General features: G+C 44.1%; 2 protein-coding genes across 4 annotated transcripts in view; one reads left to right on the plus strand and one right to left on the minus strand.

The window, feature by feature from the left end:
- CTNNA2 (catenin alpha 2) overlaps positions 1 to 15,912 on the plus strand; it is a 540,562-nt gene that overhangs the window by 317,806 nt on the left and 206,844 nt on the right. Inside the window, exon 1 of one of the 3 annotated variants that reach the window (XM_035103047.2) lies at positions 14,097 to 14,201. The exons of the other annotated variants lie outside the window; for them this stretch is intronic. The gene's annotated coding sequence lies outside the window, so the exon portion shown is untranslated. Of the gene's footprint in view, positions 1 to 14,096; positions 14,202 to 15,912 lie in introns of those variants that run through there. 3 annotated transcript variants of the gene reach the window in all.
- On the minus strand, positions 11,132 to 13,974 carry LRRTM1 (leucine rich repeat transmembrane neuronal 1). Its single transcript, XM_035103048.2, has one exon. The coding sequence runs from the start codon at positions 13,085 to 13,087 to the stop codon at positions 11,519 to 11,521; it is 1,569 nt and encodes a 522-aa protein (XP_034958939.1). The 5' UTR covers positions 13,088 to 13,974; the 3' UTR covers positions 11,132 to 11,518.

Genomic DNA, 15,912 nt, shown 5'->3' on the forward strand with positions numbered 1-15,912 from the left:
CTAAACTTATCCAAGCATTAAAAGGGAAAGTGTTCATATGACCTGCAAAGGGAGTTCATTGTGTGGATGTGTACCTTGCATAGTATGTGAGGTGTATTTTGAGAGCAATGTCCAAACAAAACGTCAGCAGGGATTGTAAAGGAAGCAGAAATAATTTTTGGAGGATTAGGAACATTCCTCTTGTGTTTATGTGCATACACACGCACCTCCAGACCATCGTTGAGTTTTACCTAAACTAAAATTGATGGTGAATATATTTGGAGGATCTTGCTCATACACCTGTGTTGATTGAACTCTAGATGACATGGCCTTTTTATTTTTATTTTTGCAATCCAATTCCTAATGGCATTCTGGTTGAGACCTGCCAGTCAGCCAGAATTTACTCTTTGAAATGTTTACTTTAGTGATTGTGTTTGTATGCTTTGTATGTCACTGTGTGAGTTAAATCCTTTAGATACTTGCTTCTGTCACAGGAAGACACTGGATAAATGTTGGTGTTTATAATAACTCCCTGAAGATTCAATATAGGAACCTTGGATGGTAAAATAGTGAAGCTAATCAACGTGGTAATGCAAATATTTAGCTAACTGGAAGGTCCATATAGAAACAGTATACATCTGAATACCAGGTGTTGGGGTTCAATAACCCAATGTAGGTATCACCACCATGTTCTGCAGGCAGGTTCCCCAAAAGCATTTAGGAGGTGGTTATTTGAAATGGAATATGTGATTAGGTGAGTCGTTGGTCTGATCCCTCAATGCAGCTCTTATGATATTTTTAAATAGGAATCAGATATCATTCATCTTCCTCCAGACAACCTGCTTATTAAACTTTCAATCTTAATTTGCTTGCACAAATCTTACACGGGTTATGCCTGGTCTTTATTGAGCATAGAATGTTCAACCAGCCAAACGGCTGGTTATAGTGATTATTATTATTATTATTGCCTGACACCTAAAGATATGCAAGGAAGACACCAGGTGATCCTTCCTACATCCCTAGCAGAAACAGAACTTCATAATCTCGACCTGGAGAAGTTCTACTAGAGATTTAGACATGTAGCTGGCCTTTTGAGAAGCGGGCACACATTTGGAATAACAGCTAGTTTGTGCCTGTGGCTTCCATACATTTCAAGTGCCTGCCAAAGTCTCCTGTAGTTAATTGGGTTATCACCACTTGTTAATGAGAGCACTGTTGGCAACATAACATTGTAGAATTTGAACTGGTGAAATCTCCCATTTGGTTGTAACTGTTGATTTAAAGGTGGGAGTTAAAAAGGCTTCCGCCTTGTAGCTTAAGACTCTGCACAGAGACAACTGAGGCAGAAAAGCCAAGGGAAATGGCATCCAAAGCTGTTATAACATTTACATGAAAGTGGAGCAAACATTTGGTATTCAGCGACCTCTTTAGCACAGGGGACTGAAACCCCCTTGACAGCGGCCGCAAATGTATGTTTGCTGTTGGAAAATTGCTTTGGGAACTGGTCTGGGTTGGGGAAGCACATTTGCCATCAGGATAAACTTTCATAGTAAGCCAAGTTTAGTCTTTAAAAAATAATAATCTCCAAGTGTAAAAACATTGTTATTAAATTCTTTTTAAAATGATGCTTTCTTAGCAAGCCAGACTGTCAGTTAAAGTGCTGAAGCACAGACAATCAGGTTTCCTCCAGAGAGGACAATTTAGCTCTGGTTCTGCACAAACACGAGCTGTTGATGTGAATCATAGAAATGACAGTGGCTGAAATGATTTTTCTATGCACATATACACACACTTAGAACATTTCATATCACATTTCTTGAGGCTCTGTGTTCTAATCTATGTTCCGAGGAGGTCTCAGCAGGCAGCCTTCAGTAAATAATTATCTCTTAACCTCAGGTAGTTAGTGGAGAAATGTGTTTAAATTCCTGCTTGGCCATGAAACAAACTTTGTGATCTAAAGAGAATGCCCTTATTGATCAGACAAAAGATGTATGCCATAGAGGGTTGAGCAACCTTTCTTGAGGCCAAGGGGCTGCATTTTTATGCAGCTCTAGACAACTTTCCCCCGTATCAGTAGTTGTCCCTTCCTTCTCTCTCTTTTCTCTTCTCTGTCTCTGCCCTCCTCTTCTCTCCATTCATATTTCATTCAGCCTTCAATTGCTACCAGACTTTTGTTCTCCTTCCACCTTCTCTTCTCCTTAGATGACACATGCAGGCAACTTGCAAAGATGTCCCCTCATTCATTTCCAGCTTTCTCAAGATGGACCTGATCCTCAGCCTAGGAAAAAGTCCATAGAGGTGAGGGAAGAAGTCGGGAACCATGGAGGTTGGGTGCAGCCTGGCCATGACTCCCTCTCGGGTGGCGGATTCTGGAGGAAGATGAGGAGGATGTGGAAGGCTGGAATACAGAGAGGGCCTCCCTTCTATCTGTTCCCATCCAGTTCTGTATTTTAGAATTTGTTTTTTTGGAAGCTGCCCAGAGTGGCTGGGGGAACCCGGCCAGATGGGCGGGGTATAAATAATAAATTATTATTATTATTATTATTATTATTATTATTATTATTATTATTATTATTATTATTCTAGTGTGGAAGCATGACTTCTGTCCCCTTCCCTTCCTGATAGTAGCAGAGAGTTGCCAGAATCTAGGAAGGGCTCTGTTGGGATGGCTGAGCAGGTCCTGAGCAGTAGGGAGGCAGGTCTGATACTCTCTCCCAGAATCAGGTGCCACCTCCAGACAAGGAAGGAGAAGTGTTCTGCGCCACCCAGCCTTGCCTTAGAGCCGGCCCTGACAGAGACCACAGGCTATGGGTTTTCAAATGTTTTCCAATTGTAACATTTAGATAATTAAAATGTTCTAACTATAATTTTTAGATAATTGTAGCTATAACTCCTCCCATCACTGTATTTGGGGGGAACCATATTCCTTCTGGCCAGTGTCACATGACTGTTTTATGTAGTAGGAGAAACGATTAGACATCAATTCTACTCAAGTGAGTTTCATGGGTGATGCATCTTTTAAAAGTATCAAGCCTTGGTCTCCCATTCGCTACACAACATTTGTTTGATCAGTGTAAAAAAATGGGTAGACTGTGAGAAACACTAATTTGAAGATTGCGGAGAGGATGGGAAAACTATATAAATGGATAAAGCTTAACACTGATTTTCCCCATTGCCTTTTTTTTTTAATGTGCCCAATCAAAGCTCTATATCTGCTAAGAAGCTTCTTTCTTAGACTCCTTTCCCCCCTCCACTGCCTCCCTTAGTAACCATTAGAGCAGAAGGAGAGCATAATTGTTCCAATGAGGCTGAAGAGCTTAATTGGATAAGCCCTTTCTCTACCAGCTTAATACACACATGTATATTTCTTGTCAGGGACTTTATTGAGAAAACAATTTGAGGTCTTCTGTCATTAAACTCTGCAGTTACACAGCTTGCCTGTTTGCAGGAGGGGGATGAGAAAGAACAGAACAGCACGTCTTGAAAATGAGCACAGAAGGGCAAAATATGTAAACAAGGGGGACTGTGTGCTTACCCAGTAATGACATCAGTCAAGCATAATTTAATGCTGTGCCATCTTCATTAAGAGGGGAAGGGGGAAGGTTAGATAACACACTCAGCTAGTTACCAACCTGTTGCACCTGACATTGTATTTTGCTTCAGATCTCTGTAATGTTCCCCACATTCATTGGGGAGACGTTTGCATGGCTGGGGGGAGGGGAGACTTTGCACAACCCTGTAGGCAACATATATGCTGGAAGAATGCAGACTCCGAGGCAGTGCCTTCTGCAATACATGAAATCTGCGAAAAAAGTAATTGATTATTTGATTGACTAAAACTCTTAGGACTCAGCTAGACTGGTAAAGACAAAGGGATTTATATGTGTTGCATGTGTGATATAACATTGTGCCACCAGGTGGCGACGTGGAGTCCCATTTTTCTCTACCTGTTTTCCCTGTTTAAATTTACGATGCTTTAAACTGAAACACTTCTCTGATGTGTCTTGATCCAGCCTTAATTAGCCAAGAAGTGTGGCAGCAGTCCTGCATTTTACTGTATGCCACCATACTATCCCCATTCTGCAGACATAGGGGAGGTGCTGAGGCAGAGAGAGAATGCCTTGCACTGCATGAAGACCACCAAGCGTGTTTATGATGGAGATGTAATTTGAATTAAAAACTCCCTGTGTCATAATTTACTGTCTTAACTGTGGCAATGCTGATTTTTTAAATTTTCTTTTAAGGAAAGGAAGGGAAGATTTAGAGGAATACAAAATATCATCGGGGGGGGGATAAATAGACAAAGTGTGCCACCTCTCTGTGCCCCACCTGATTCCCTTTGGTCTTGACCCACACTGTATAGTCAGGGCTCACATAATGAGATGTCACACCTCTGTCCAGCCAGCCATGTATGTGCTGCGCTGTGAGGGCAAGCACTGCCATTGCCACAGCACAGGAAGGGTAAGCATGGAACCAGGTGCGAGTTTTCCCACTCCCAGTGCAGTTCCATTGCCACCTCCAGAGGGCAGCATGGTGAGAGGGAAGCAGCAATGCCCAGTTCCCTGGGCAAGACAGTGATGCCCTCCTTTCCTCTACACAATGGCAAATGCTTGGGCCCCTGTTGGCAAGTTCCCTGAAGCAGCACTGAGTGGGGGGGGGGGGAGGCACCTTGTTGAAGGCTCCCAAATAAGAACTGTGAATTCAGTGGCCAATCTTGCTTCAGCCCAAGTTTCAAGCACTGGAATACTCTGGCTCTCTTAAGACGTTAATTATGCTATTAATAGTACTATTAATAGCACATTTCGGGGGGGGTGCATTTTCTTACCCACCTTAGCTAATGACCATGCACACATCATAAGGGGTATAATCCACCCCATCTCAAGCTCTTATATTCATTTTTGGTTTTGTAGAGAGAGAATATAAGGACATAGCCCTTCTCATAAGGATCAGTGAGTCTTAAAGGCACTAGGGCTGACTGGAGTTTTCTTTCTTTCTTTCTTTCTTTCTTTCTTTCTTTCTTTCTTTCTTTCTTTCTTTCTTTCTTTCTTTCTTTCGTCCTCCTGCATCGGATCACGTTAAGCTAATTCATACCGTACCTCTCGTTTCTTTTTGATACTTTGCCTTTCATTATTTATCAAAAAGAAATTAAAGGGAGATAAAAGAAAATCACATCTCCTCTTTCCTTTTCCCTCCCTTTGAAAATTAGAGTATTATGGATGATCAATACTAGAGAACAAGAGCGGGGAGGCGGGGGAAGTGGCTTAACTGCGAGGAAAGGGAGCATGTGTGTTCTTGAATACCAAAAATGGCATGATGCTCTTAATAAAAGAGAGAGGAAGAAATTGCATGCACCTTGGAGATGCTCACCAGGTTTCACAACAAATGCATTCATTATAAAGCTAGACACAGTCCCATTTAAAAATAAAATAAAATCACAGTGTTCTTCTGCATTCATGTGGGTTTCTCTCACCCACCCACCAAATTGCTTCCCCTCCCTTTGTGTTGCTAGAATATTGTATAGTTTAATTTACCTCTTTTCCAGACTATTTTTCTGACCACAAGGCATTGTCTCCTCTCCCTCCCACCACCAGGTGCCTATGCTGCAGCAAATGTACCTTTGGGGAGATTTTAATTTATTTTCTTCAATTATTATTATTATTATTATTATTATTATTATTATTATTATTATTATTATTAACAGCCAAACCAGTCGCTCCAAATACTTGTCTGGAATAAGAGGATGCTCCAGCAACACACCAGCTAGACAAAATGAAGAAATGAATTAATGCAGGCTCAAGAAAAGTGTGTGTATATATAGCTCTTTCGGACCAGAGCCTTGGGTGTCTTCACACTAGACTGGTATATGCATACAGTCAGGACGAGAATGTGTAATAAGAAATCTTGTGGCTTGTTGACCAATCATCCATGAAAGGGAAGTAAAAAAAGAAACCCAATGGGTATGTGGCTGCCATTGCATTGGCTTAAGAAAGCTGGTCCTAAGCAGTGGTGCGCAGTGAAATTTCTCGTAGGGGAACAGTTAAGGCCAGAGACGCCAGCTTGTGAGGGCGATTTTTTTGGAGGAGGGGGCAATGTGCACATTACGTGCCTCCCTCCCTAAGCCAAGCAGGAGCTTCCTGGACTTTGGGAAGGAGACGCCAGACCTCTGACAGGATGCTGGGGCCAGGCAGGGTTTGGGGAGGTGGTGGGAGGGCTTTAGGACTATCTAATCCCCCTAGTCCACTGGCCACATGCCACTGGTGCTTAGAGTGTGCCTGAGTCCAGGGCCTGATGATACAATGGGAGATCTGTTGTTCTTCAGCCTGGGTCTCAATATATTTTGAGTGATTCGCTCCGCCATCCATAGAAATAGCTTGTTTTCAACAACAACAACAACAACAACAACAACAACAACAACAACAAAATAAATAACAAGTGCCTGGTACTCTACAGAGAGAAGGGATAGAGGTTAGAGATAGAAAATGATTTCCTATTATGTCTGGTAACAACAACAACAACAACAACAACAACAACAAGCCATGCCTGTCACAATAATTTCCTTAATGTTCTGATATTTTTATGGTTTCCATTTGCTCCTTGGTTCTTTTTTTAAGTGTTCCTAATTTAGAGCTGTCATATTTTAGAAGTATTAGGAACACTTCTTTGTTATCTGTACCGAGCTCTCAATAAATTCATTGCAGGGTGGGACCCTGCAGCTGGTTCAAACGAAGTGCACCATGGTTGGTTTTGCTGGCAAGAGCAGGGGGAGAGAATGTGATCTGGGAAGTAAGTCTGCAGACACCTTGAGGAGGAAGAGAGTTTTGTGTCTCTTCCTCTCCTTGCAGGAAATGTGGGGGTGAGCATGCGACATAACCATTTTTTTTTTTTATGTCAGAGTTTCCCCTTGGTGACCCCCTGATAAATGCTGCTTCGTGTGGTGGTTTGGTGGTGGTGATGATATTCCACAGGAGAAACTCCAGTGGCCGCAATTGCTGTAGTTGCATGGAAGAAGCTGAGACAGTTTGATTGATTTATTTTTGTAGTGTTACATTAGCTGTGTACCTGTGACTCTCCCTACTCTGTTCTACTACACTTCCATACCACCAAGAACAAACATACTCTGAAAAAGATAATAAAATACCATTTCAGAGCATCCCCATCTTCATTACATCCTAATGCCTTCTAATCTTTCTTGCAAAAGACATGTGCAATTTTTGTATCGTGTTGCCCTTTCATCTTTACTTACAGTTTCTGCAAACCCTTTCTCCTCTGTCACTTCCCTGAGATGTATCCTCTCCTCCCCCCCAAAAAAAACCCCACCACACACCCCTGTCAAGGAGGTGTCAACCCATCCTCTTCAGATTCAGCATCTCAGTGTTGTTTCCTATGTACCTCTATGCTTTTGGGGGGGGGTATGAGAGAGGGAGAGGGACACACACACACACACATACTCATACTCAGCTTCACTGATTTCTTCCTTCCTTTTCTCCCATTGAATACATTTCTGTCCCAGCTATGCACCCTCTAAGCTAAGTCATGTTGCTCCCAGTTCCGACAATCTAGGCATTTGGTATAAGTGGGGCTTTGTTCAGCATCCCTTTCCTCTCAGGGGCAGGCAGGCAATGAAGGAGCACGTTCTACATGTTCCTCTCCGAAGCAAGCTCTGTTTCCCTCTCCGAGCTGGTGGGATTGCTTGCCCTCCTCCCCTGAGCAGGATCCCACAATCTGGGGAATATTTTTATAGGTTTCTGCCTTTCAGCTGGCAATTGAGCTCCCCTCCTTAGTCCACAATGGGGAAGGCAGATATTGCTGCACATACAATGCCCAGCAGGCTTCCCACTGAGACCCCTGCAAGCACTCAAGTCAGTGGCTCACAGGTCCTCCACATTTTCTTGATGCAAAACATATACGGAAAGTGGCACCTTGGCACTGATTTTGCAAATTCTTCCCCTTCCATACTACAGAAGAGGGAGACCTGGAGGAAGATAAATCATTCCTAATGTGCATTCAAAACTCCGCACTGTCGGGGTGCCCAAAAACATGACTGTATGCACTTGTGTAGGTGTGTAGGTGTGTAGAAAAGACACATGCCAACAGGATTGATGCTTGTACCAGAAAACCTCCTGTGAGGCAGGGTTTAAATTTTGGGGGGGTGCCTGCTTGTCTGCCTGTCTCATCGCCAGTTTAATTGGTGAAAGCAAACAGATGCTTTTGATAATGTGGTCAGTTAGCTCAGTGTGGGAATTAGAAAGAGCTCCGGTCAGAGCTCTTTCTCCTGTTGCTGCTGTTACACATGCACTTTAAATGCAGTGGTGTTTAATCAGATCTCTGACAGCTGCCTGGAAAGGTGGGAATGACTGCAATCTGATTTGGGTTGCAGGAAATCAATTTTTTGCCCTTTGGGTCTGCAATTATTAATTCATTTCTTATGATAACTTTTCATTGTCTTGAAAGTAGCCCATGGAGTACTAGGGTGGGATTGTTTGGGGTTTTTTTTTTGTGTGTGTGTGTGTGTGTGTGTGTGTGTGTGTGTGTTACTTCTTCATTTGCCCCATGTGTTGGGATTTCCCATGTGTCCTGTTCTGCTTATTCTCCTTCTTTTACTTTACCCGTTTCTTACCACTTTTGGTGAAACATCTAAAAGCAATTGACACTGCAATGGGTTTTTTCATGCAATATTTTGACAACAGCATGCACTTTACCTTTCAGAACTAGATAGCTAATGCATTATTATATTGGCTCATGCTGGCAAAGTAGCAGCAAAGGGAATGGACTTCCAAAGCATAACTCTGAAATCAAATCAAACCTTGCAGCACCTGGTTTAAAATTGCAACCATAGGAAGGGGCCAGACATCTTTGCTCTTTTCTGTCCATTGGTGCTGCTACCACACTAGTTCTTCTCCCCTGCCTGTCTACCAGCTTTTCTGTCTGCTCATCCTCAACTGGAAACACAGCCAATTCCTGATCAAGTTCTTTCAGAGTCTCTTAAGTGCCATCTTGTACACCCTGTAACCTTAAAGCAAAATCATGCAATTCTAAACAACCGTACACATCCATGAAAACTCATGCATATGTCTTCCCACCCCCAATAATATATCCATGCAGCAACAGGAGTCAATGAGAGCTTCCCATTATTGGCAAGGATTGTATTGCTATCACTTATATATAGCAGTTCCACTGGAGTATTTCTCATCATACCTCTTTGCATAAAGCATCTAAATAAATATTTACACAAAAAGGCACTGCTGGTAGCTTTGTACAGATTTATGGGACTTTTGAAAGCTACATTCTCCAAATCTTCACCAAGCAAAGTGCCGAAAAGGATATCATGATTAAGAGGAATCTGCATGATTTCCTCTTAACTCAGCATTGCACAAAATATGTGTTGTTCCTAACTATGCCACCTTTGCTCCAGTAGGAGGCTGCCTCTAGCCATTCTGCAAATGCCAGAACCTTTAACTAAAGTCTAACAGGGTTTGGGACATGTACATTCAGTGTGGCATTGGGCTTTGCAGGGAAGAATGTGCCCTCTCCGAACTTATCTATCACCTGGGGCTCTGTAATTCAATTTTGGTTGTGCTTTATCAGTGGTGCAGGAGTTTACCAGAGAGAGTAAACATAGCCTATTTCCCTGCCAGGAGAAGGAACTGCTATGTGAGGAGGGGTTTGGGGGGTTGGGAGGGGGAGTCTAGCTGTACCCATGCCTTGTATGCATTTTATGGACCTCTAGCCCCTCCTCCACCCCACACTTTAATTTATTTATTGCATTTTCAAGCAGGTGTTAGCTATCTCCTTCCTACATCTATTTGCTTCAAAGCAGTGACATTTCGAGATAATTAAATGTAAGATACCACAGTGGCATTTGCTTCTGTCTCTGCCACTCTGAAAAACAGGCAAAGCATGTGTTGTTGGTGGGGGTGGGGGTGGGGGGAACCCACCCATCCTTTCTTCATTTCAACAATAAACTACCTGATTATGATGAGAAAAATATGCACTTGCCTGATTTTGCATTTTATGGAGGGGGAAATTCCACAGGTATGGTGTGTAGGCCTGGATACTGTTCTAAAAGTGCACTTGATAGATTTGGCCATAGCCTAGGGGGTGGCAGGTTTTTTTGAAAAAAAAAGAACAGGAGGGAGGGGGCTAACATAATGCAGCCATTTTTTTAGAGGGGCACTGAAACAAAACCACCAAGTGGCTTTGCTGGCAAGTTTTGCTGATTGTACCTAATGACATCCACTCAAGCAATGAGCCAGAGATGCAAAATGTGTGATTTTCTCTCTCTCTCTGTCACATTGACTAATAAGGCCATCTAGGGATGGGCTACCTCCCCCTTCCCCAACTTCTTCTTATATGGTCTCGCTGTTGCAACCAGAGGCATGTTCTAACCATTCTGTATGCAAAGATACCGTTGGTGCGTTATGCTAAGGGTTTTACTCCCGAGCCACATGCACAGAGCTTTTGCCATAACAAATGAATCTCTCTCTCTCTCTCTCTCTCTCTCTCTCTCTCTCTCTCTCTCTCTCTCTCTCTCTCTCTCTCATCTTGCTCTGGGGAGCATGGATGGAGTAGTTCCCCTTACTTTTGGGGGGCTACCACATAAAACAGTGGGTTTGGGAGGAGATAGTGAGACCTGATATAAGTCTGAGTCATCAGAGGAAGAGGTCGAAATGGCAAGTTGGGGCAGGCTTTCTGTTGCTGTTTTGCCCAACCCTATCCCACCAATTGACATATTGTGAAAGAGGGAGAGAAAGACAGGCAGGCAAGCAGACAGAGGGGCTGCATTTTGTGTGTGTGAGGCTCTTAAAGCAACTTACAGGGAAGGTGTGTTTTAAGCCCTCTGCAGTGTTGACAGAGTGACACAGCAGCTACTGGTACATCCACTTTTCCAATCAGACCAGCCCCTTGGAGACTATATATAGGTTTTACAGGTAGCATAATAAGGAGGAGAAAATAATCTCCAGTGCCCTGTATTCAAATACACAATCCACATCATGGTACAACCAGCCACAAGTACCCAATAATTTTCGCTACATGGGCAAGAGAGATAAAATTCATGCTCCCTCCCTCCTCTCTCCCTCCCCCCCTCTCTCTTTTTCTCTCATTATTCCTCCTCCCCCCCAATATATATTAATATACACAATCCAGGCAATGTACACCAGTCTGTAAAAACTGTAAATGCTATTTTGCTTTTATTTTAAACATATTTTTGTTGTAGTTTTACAAAAAAAATCAATAATTGGTACTTTTTTACACTCTGATTTTTTTTTCTGAATATTGACAGATCTGTAGAGAGAGCTGTTAATGTGAAATATCTTATTTCTTTTTGAAAGTTGAATGTCTTGAAGGTTTTAAGCCACAATAAAGCTAAAATATCAAGTCTCTCTTTTTTGGGACAGCTCCTCTTTTTTATTTTTTTAAAATAATTTCAGCAAAGAAGGGCATTGGTAAGCAAACGTCAACCCTCCAACTGTCCTTTAATTTGCCCACTGCTATTTGGTTGCACACACCGTGTTAAATCCCCCACTGGAAAAGAATTAAATCACACCTCACATTCCCTTGCTGGCTGCTGGTGGCAAGTACAGGATCCATACTCATTAATGATCACCAGAGCACCTTCAATATGGTTGGGTTTGTAATCAACGTAATACTCCTGGGCTGACATAGCAGCCATTTGATGCATGGTTTGTTTTTGCTTTTGCTTCCTGCGCTGTGTCACAAAACACTGTCTCAGTTGCCTAAGGCTGGCAGGGAAACACTTCCATGAAACGTACAACACCAAAACTACTATGAGGAACGAGAAGATGAGGGCCATGGTCCCTGTGACCACCTTGTGGATCTGAACAGCATTCTCGGTGTTCTCGTTGGGCATAGTTACCGTGATGGCATTTGTCGTTCTATCCCCTTCGATATCCTGCACATCGTAGTTCATTGTGGCAGGGCTGTAGCTGAATGTTTGGTCACTGTTGTTTGCTACAGCAGACAGGAGGTTAATGTCCATTGTTGGGTCTGTTGCATCTTCGCATAAGTGAAAAGCATATACTGCATCTAAGACATCCTCACCCTGTGTATATTCAGGGGTGGCACAGAGGAGGTTGCTGTCGTAGCGGCCTTTGAAGTTGCTCAGCCAAGAGGCCAAGGCGCAAATGTTACGTCCACAATCCCAGACATTTGCAGAAAGGCTGATGCTCACGAGGGACTTCCAGGAGTTTAGGATCCTCGGGTGGATGTAGGTGAGCCGGTTGGAATCCAGCTGCAGGTACTGGAGTTGAGGTACACTTTCAAAAACATGAGGCTCCATGTATTCAATCTCATTGCCCGAGAGGTCCAGTTTCTCTAATTTCCATATCCAGTCCAAGGAATTCACCACAATAGTGACTTTATTCCTGCGCAAGCAGAGGGAGTGCAAGGAGATGAGCCTGGGGAAATGGGCCAAGTTCACTTTCACCAAGTCATTGTGCTCCAGGTGCAACTCGGTGAGTTTGAACAAGCCTGCAAAAGAGTTTCGAGCCAGGCTTTTCAACTGATTGTATCCTATGTCCAGAAACTTCAGGCTGCGGCAGTCTTGGAATATTCGGACAGGCACAAACTTGATGGCGTTGGACCGCATGTGCAACGTCGTCAGCTTCCGCAAGCCGTGAAACAGGTTCGGCTCCAGAGCCTGCAGGTTGTTGTAGGATAAATCCACACTGCGCAAGTTGGGCATGGGCCGGAAAGTGGTGTTGGGCAGTTGTGTGATTTTGTTGGAACTCAGGGTGAGCTCCTTAACTCGCCGCAGCTTTTCAAAGGCATTTTCCTCCACTGAGCAAATGTGATTGTGATCCAGATATAGCCACGTGAGTTGCATTAACCCTGTGAACTGTCCGTCAGGCAGCTCGGAAAGGCTGTTGTACCGCAACGACAAGCCCATCACGCCCGACAAGTTGTGCGGCATCTCTGTGAGATTCAGGGATTCGCAGTAGAAGAGCCTCCCCTCGCACCGGCAGAGCTGCGGGCACCCACTATTCACGGCTGGAAGCATTTTGAAAAAGAGACCCAGTGTGCACAGGATCAACCCTGGGGGCTTCCTCAGCAGCCAGTTTAAACAGACACCAATAAGAAGGAAATCCATTAGCGAGAATATCCCCAAATGCGCTCGAGAATGTCCATTGAATCTTTTGTCCGACAGTTCCCTTTACGAATTCTGCATCATATTGTATGTAAAACAGGGGGTGAGGGGGTGGGGGCGAGGCAAAAACAAGAGAACCATGGGGGCTAAAGATGTCACTTTCGGGGCTTTTGCCCTGTTTAAAAAAGAACAAAACAAAACAGCATGCAAAAATCTGTACAGCATTAAAGTTCAGAGAGGCATTCAAAAGGTACAAGGGGTCTTGTCCATTTTTGCTGCCGCAGCATAGAAATGAACAATTCTTTAAAAAAGAAAAAAAGACCTCTCTCTTCACGAAAGAATGAAATTAAAAAGTGCCTTACCCACCCTTTTCCAGAGAGTGACAACCTCCATTCAGCGGCTTCCTTTGTGTTTGGACTTAATTATATGCAAGGCTCCAAAAGAGCTCTCTGTTGCTACAAATTCTGTCTCTTTCAGCGTTCTGTGAGGCTGGCAGGCTCACAATGTCTCACTTTGCTCCGTCTCAAAGGGCGAGAGGCAAGTCCAGCTAGCTTCTCTCCCCTCCTCTCCACTCTCCTCCCTGATTTTTAAGCTGACTCCCAGGACCTTCAAGTTTCAGAAGTATGGGCATAAGGCTTGATCTTCCTTCCTCTTCCTTCCTTCCTTCTTTCCTTCCTTCCTTGCCTTCCCCCCCCACCTCTCCCCCTCTGTCCTTTTTTTTCCCCTCCCTTCCTCTGCGGTTAATACTGTGACGTGGGGAGGGAGAGAGAGGAGGGGGAGGGCAAGGAGAAAAAAAATGAAGGGGGGGGAGAGAAAAACCCTTTCCAAAAAACCACCCCAAAAACCAAAACCTCTTTACTTAACGGCTTCCCAGGATTTGACATTCCCTTTCATGTCCATCCTTGCAGACGCGGGCGGCGGCAAGCACCAAATTTTTTGTTTTGGTTTTGGTTTTTTATTGACTCCGCTGATGCAGCTTTACCATTCCTTCCCTGACCGGACCGGCGGCATAAAGATGGCTTTATTCCCCATTGCTGGTTCGCCTTGCTGGTTCGAAGATGCTTAAGAGCAGAGAGCGAGAGCGGCAGCCCAGGATCCCTTCCTTCCAGCAGAAGCAGTATGTAGCTACAGCACGCAGAGGCACCGAGCGCTCACTGAGCGTCGTGAGCTCTCGGCGATTGTATGCCTGCGCCGCGCTTCGCAGCAGACAGGGGCGAATGGGAAAAGGGGTGGGCATTAAAAAAAAAAAAAGCCAACATTTTAGTGAACCAGTAAAGGGATATATGTTCTCTGATGAAATGGAAAATACTTTAAGCTCCGCTCGCCTTTGCTCAAACACACACACACGTATGCACACACACACACGCTCGCGCAATCGACAGCTGCAGCGGCGAGGCATTTCTTAAGGAGGCGACCAAAACAGGGACCCTTTTCCCTCTCCCCAGCAGCCGCTCCTCTTTGTTTAAAGGGTCCCAGCGCAGACGAGTCAGGCTGAACGTGGGGGGGGGCCTTTCAGGAGAGATGTGTCCAAATTGCGACATTTGGGGAATATTTGGTTGCTCGAGATGAGGCATTGACTCCCACCCACCCCCCTTTTCTTTTCTCGTTTAGTTCCTGCGGGCGAGAAACGTGCGTGGCGCGCACCCTGTCCGTCCGTCCCCCCTCAGTTTGACGCCTGTTTTGGAGCAACGTTTCTTTCTTTTTGCGGTGGGGGTGGGGGGTAGGAGGCTCATGCTGCCATCACTGGGTTCATGTGGGAACGGAATACCCTTTGGGCTTCCTACCCTACTGCATCTAGGTGTTTAGCATATGCTCTTGCTAATGACATCTTTGTGACAAAAACAAAATTGCAGCGCTATACGCTACAGCATTCGGAAACGTGATGTGTGCGTTTTGGATGCAAGCATTTGGGAATCTAACTACCATGCAGTTTACTTCGTGTGTGTGTGTGTGTGTGTGTGTGAAGGGGTGAAGCTGGAAGGATTAGACTCCCAGCCCTCAAAGACTCTTTTGTTGTTTTGTTCGATAGACTAAGAATTGCCTGCCTGCTAATTTTCGACCTTCATTGGATTTGGAAAAGGCCATTGTTGACAGGCGTTTTCCCCTCATTTTCCCCTCTTTTCAACATACCCCAAAGTCTGCTGGTTGCCAGTGCTTTCAGAACAGGTGGTTCACACCTCAATATTTTGATACTTGATTTCTCAATCCTGGCACAGTTGACGTGTTTATCGAGGTGTTGCATAAAATAGGCATGCCAGGTAATAAAAGGGGTGTTCCTTTGAAAGCTGCTCCACTGAGGAAGGTGTTGAGATGATGGGCTTCTTATTGTCCTTTGGCTAGTATTGACTGAAATCTTGAATTTGCATTTGGTGTGATGCATCATTGAACAGGAAAGAAAGAAAGAAAGAAAGAAAGAAAGAAAGAAAGAAAGAAAGAAAGAAAGAAAGAAAGAAAGAAAGAAAGAAAGAAGATGCATTAGAATTGCCATTTCGGAAAAATCCTCCCAAACATCACTTATGGAAAACAATGTCAAAAATGTAGAGAAGAAGCATTCAGGCACAGTGTATTCAAAGCTTGCCTTTATTATTTGCAAAGTTCGGTCTGCACTTTTCAACATTTCTCATTTATTTTAATATGCATACCCGGGCGCTTAAGCAAAATGCAAAGCCTGACTCCCAGGTGCATCTCTTTTTGGGGAGGGGAGGAAGACTCAGACTCCTCCCCCTGTTTCTTTATTCCCTGCTCAGATGGACCTTTGCTGCTGATCCTGCCCAGTGGAAGCAATGTATACAAAACCAGCATGGAAGTTGATAGAGAGCAGGCAGGCA

This window comes from Zootoca vivipara, chromosome 9, assembly GCF_963506605.1.
Source record: "Zootoca vivipara chromosome 9, rZooViv1.1, whole genome shotgun sequence".
Taxonomy (NCBI): Eukaryota; Metazoa; Chordata; class Lepidosauria; order Squamata; family Lacertidae; genus Zootoca; species Zootoca vivipara.

Bases quoted from the DNA above. Each gene is read 5' to 3' on its own strand.
- LRRTM1 (XM_035103048.2), bottom strand. From the start codon at position 13,087: ATGGATTTCCTTCTTATTGGTGTCTGTTTAAACTGGCTGCTGAGGAAG.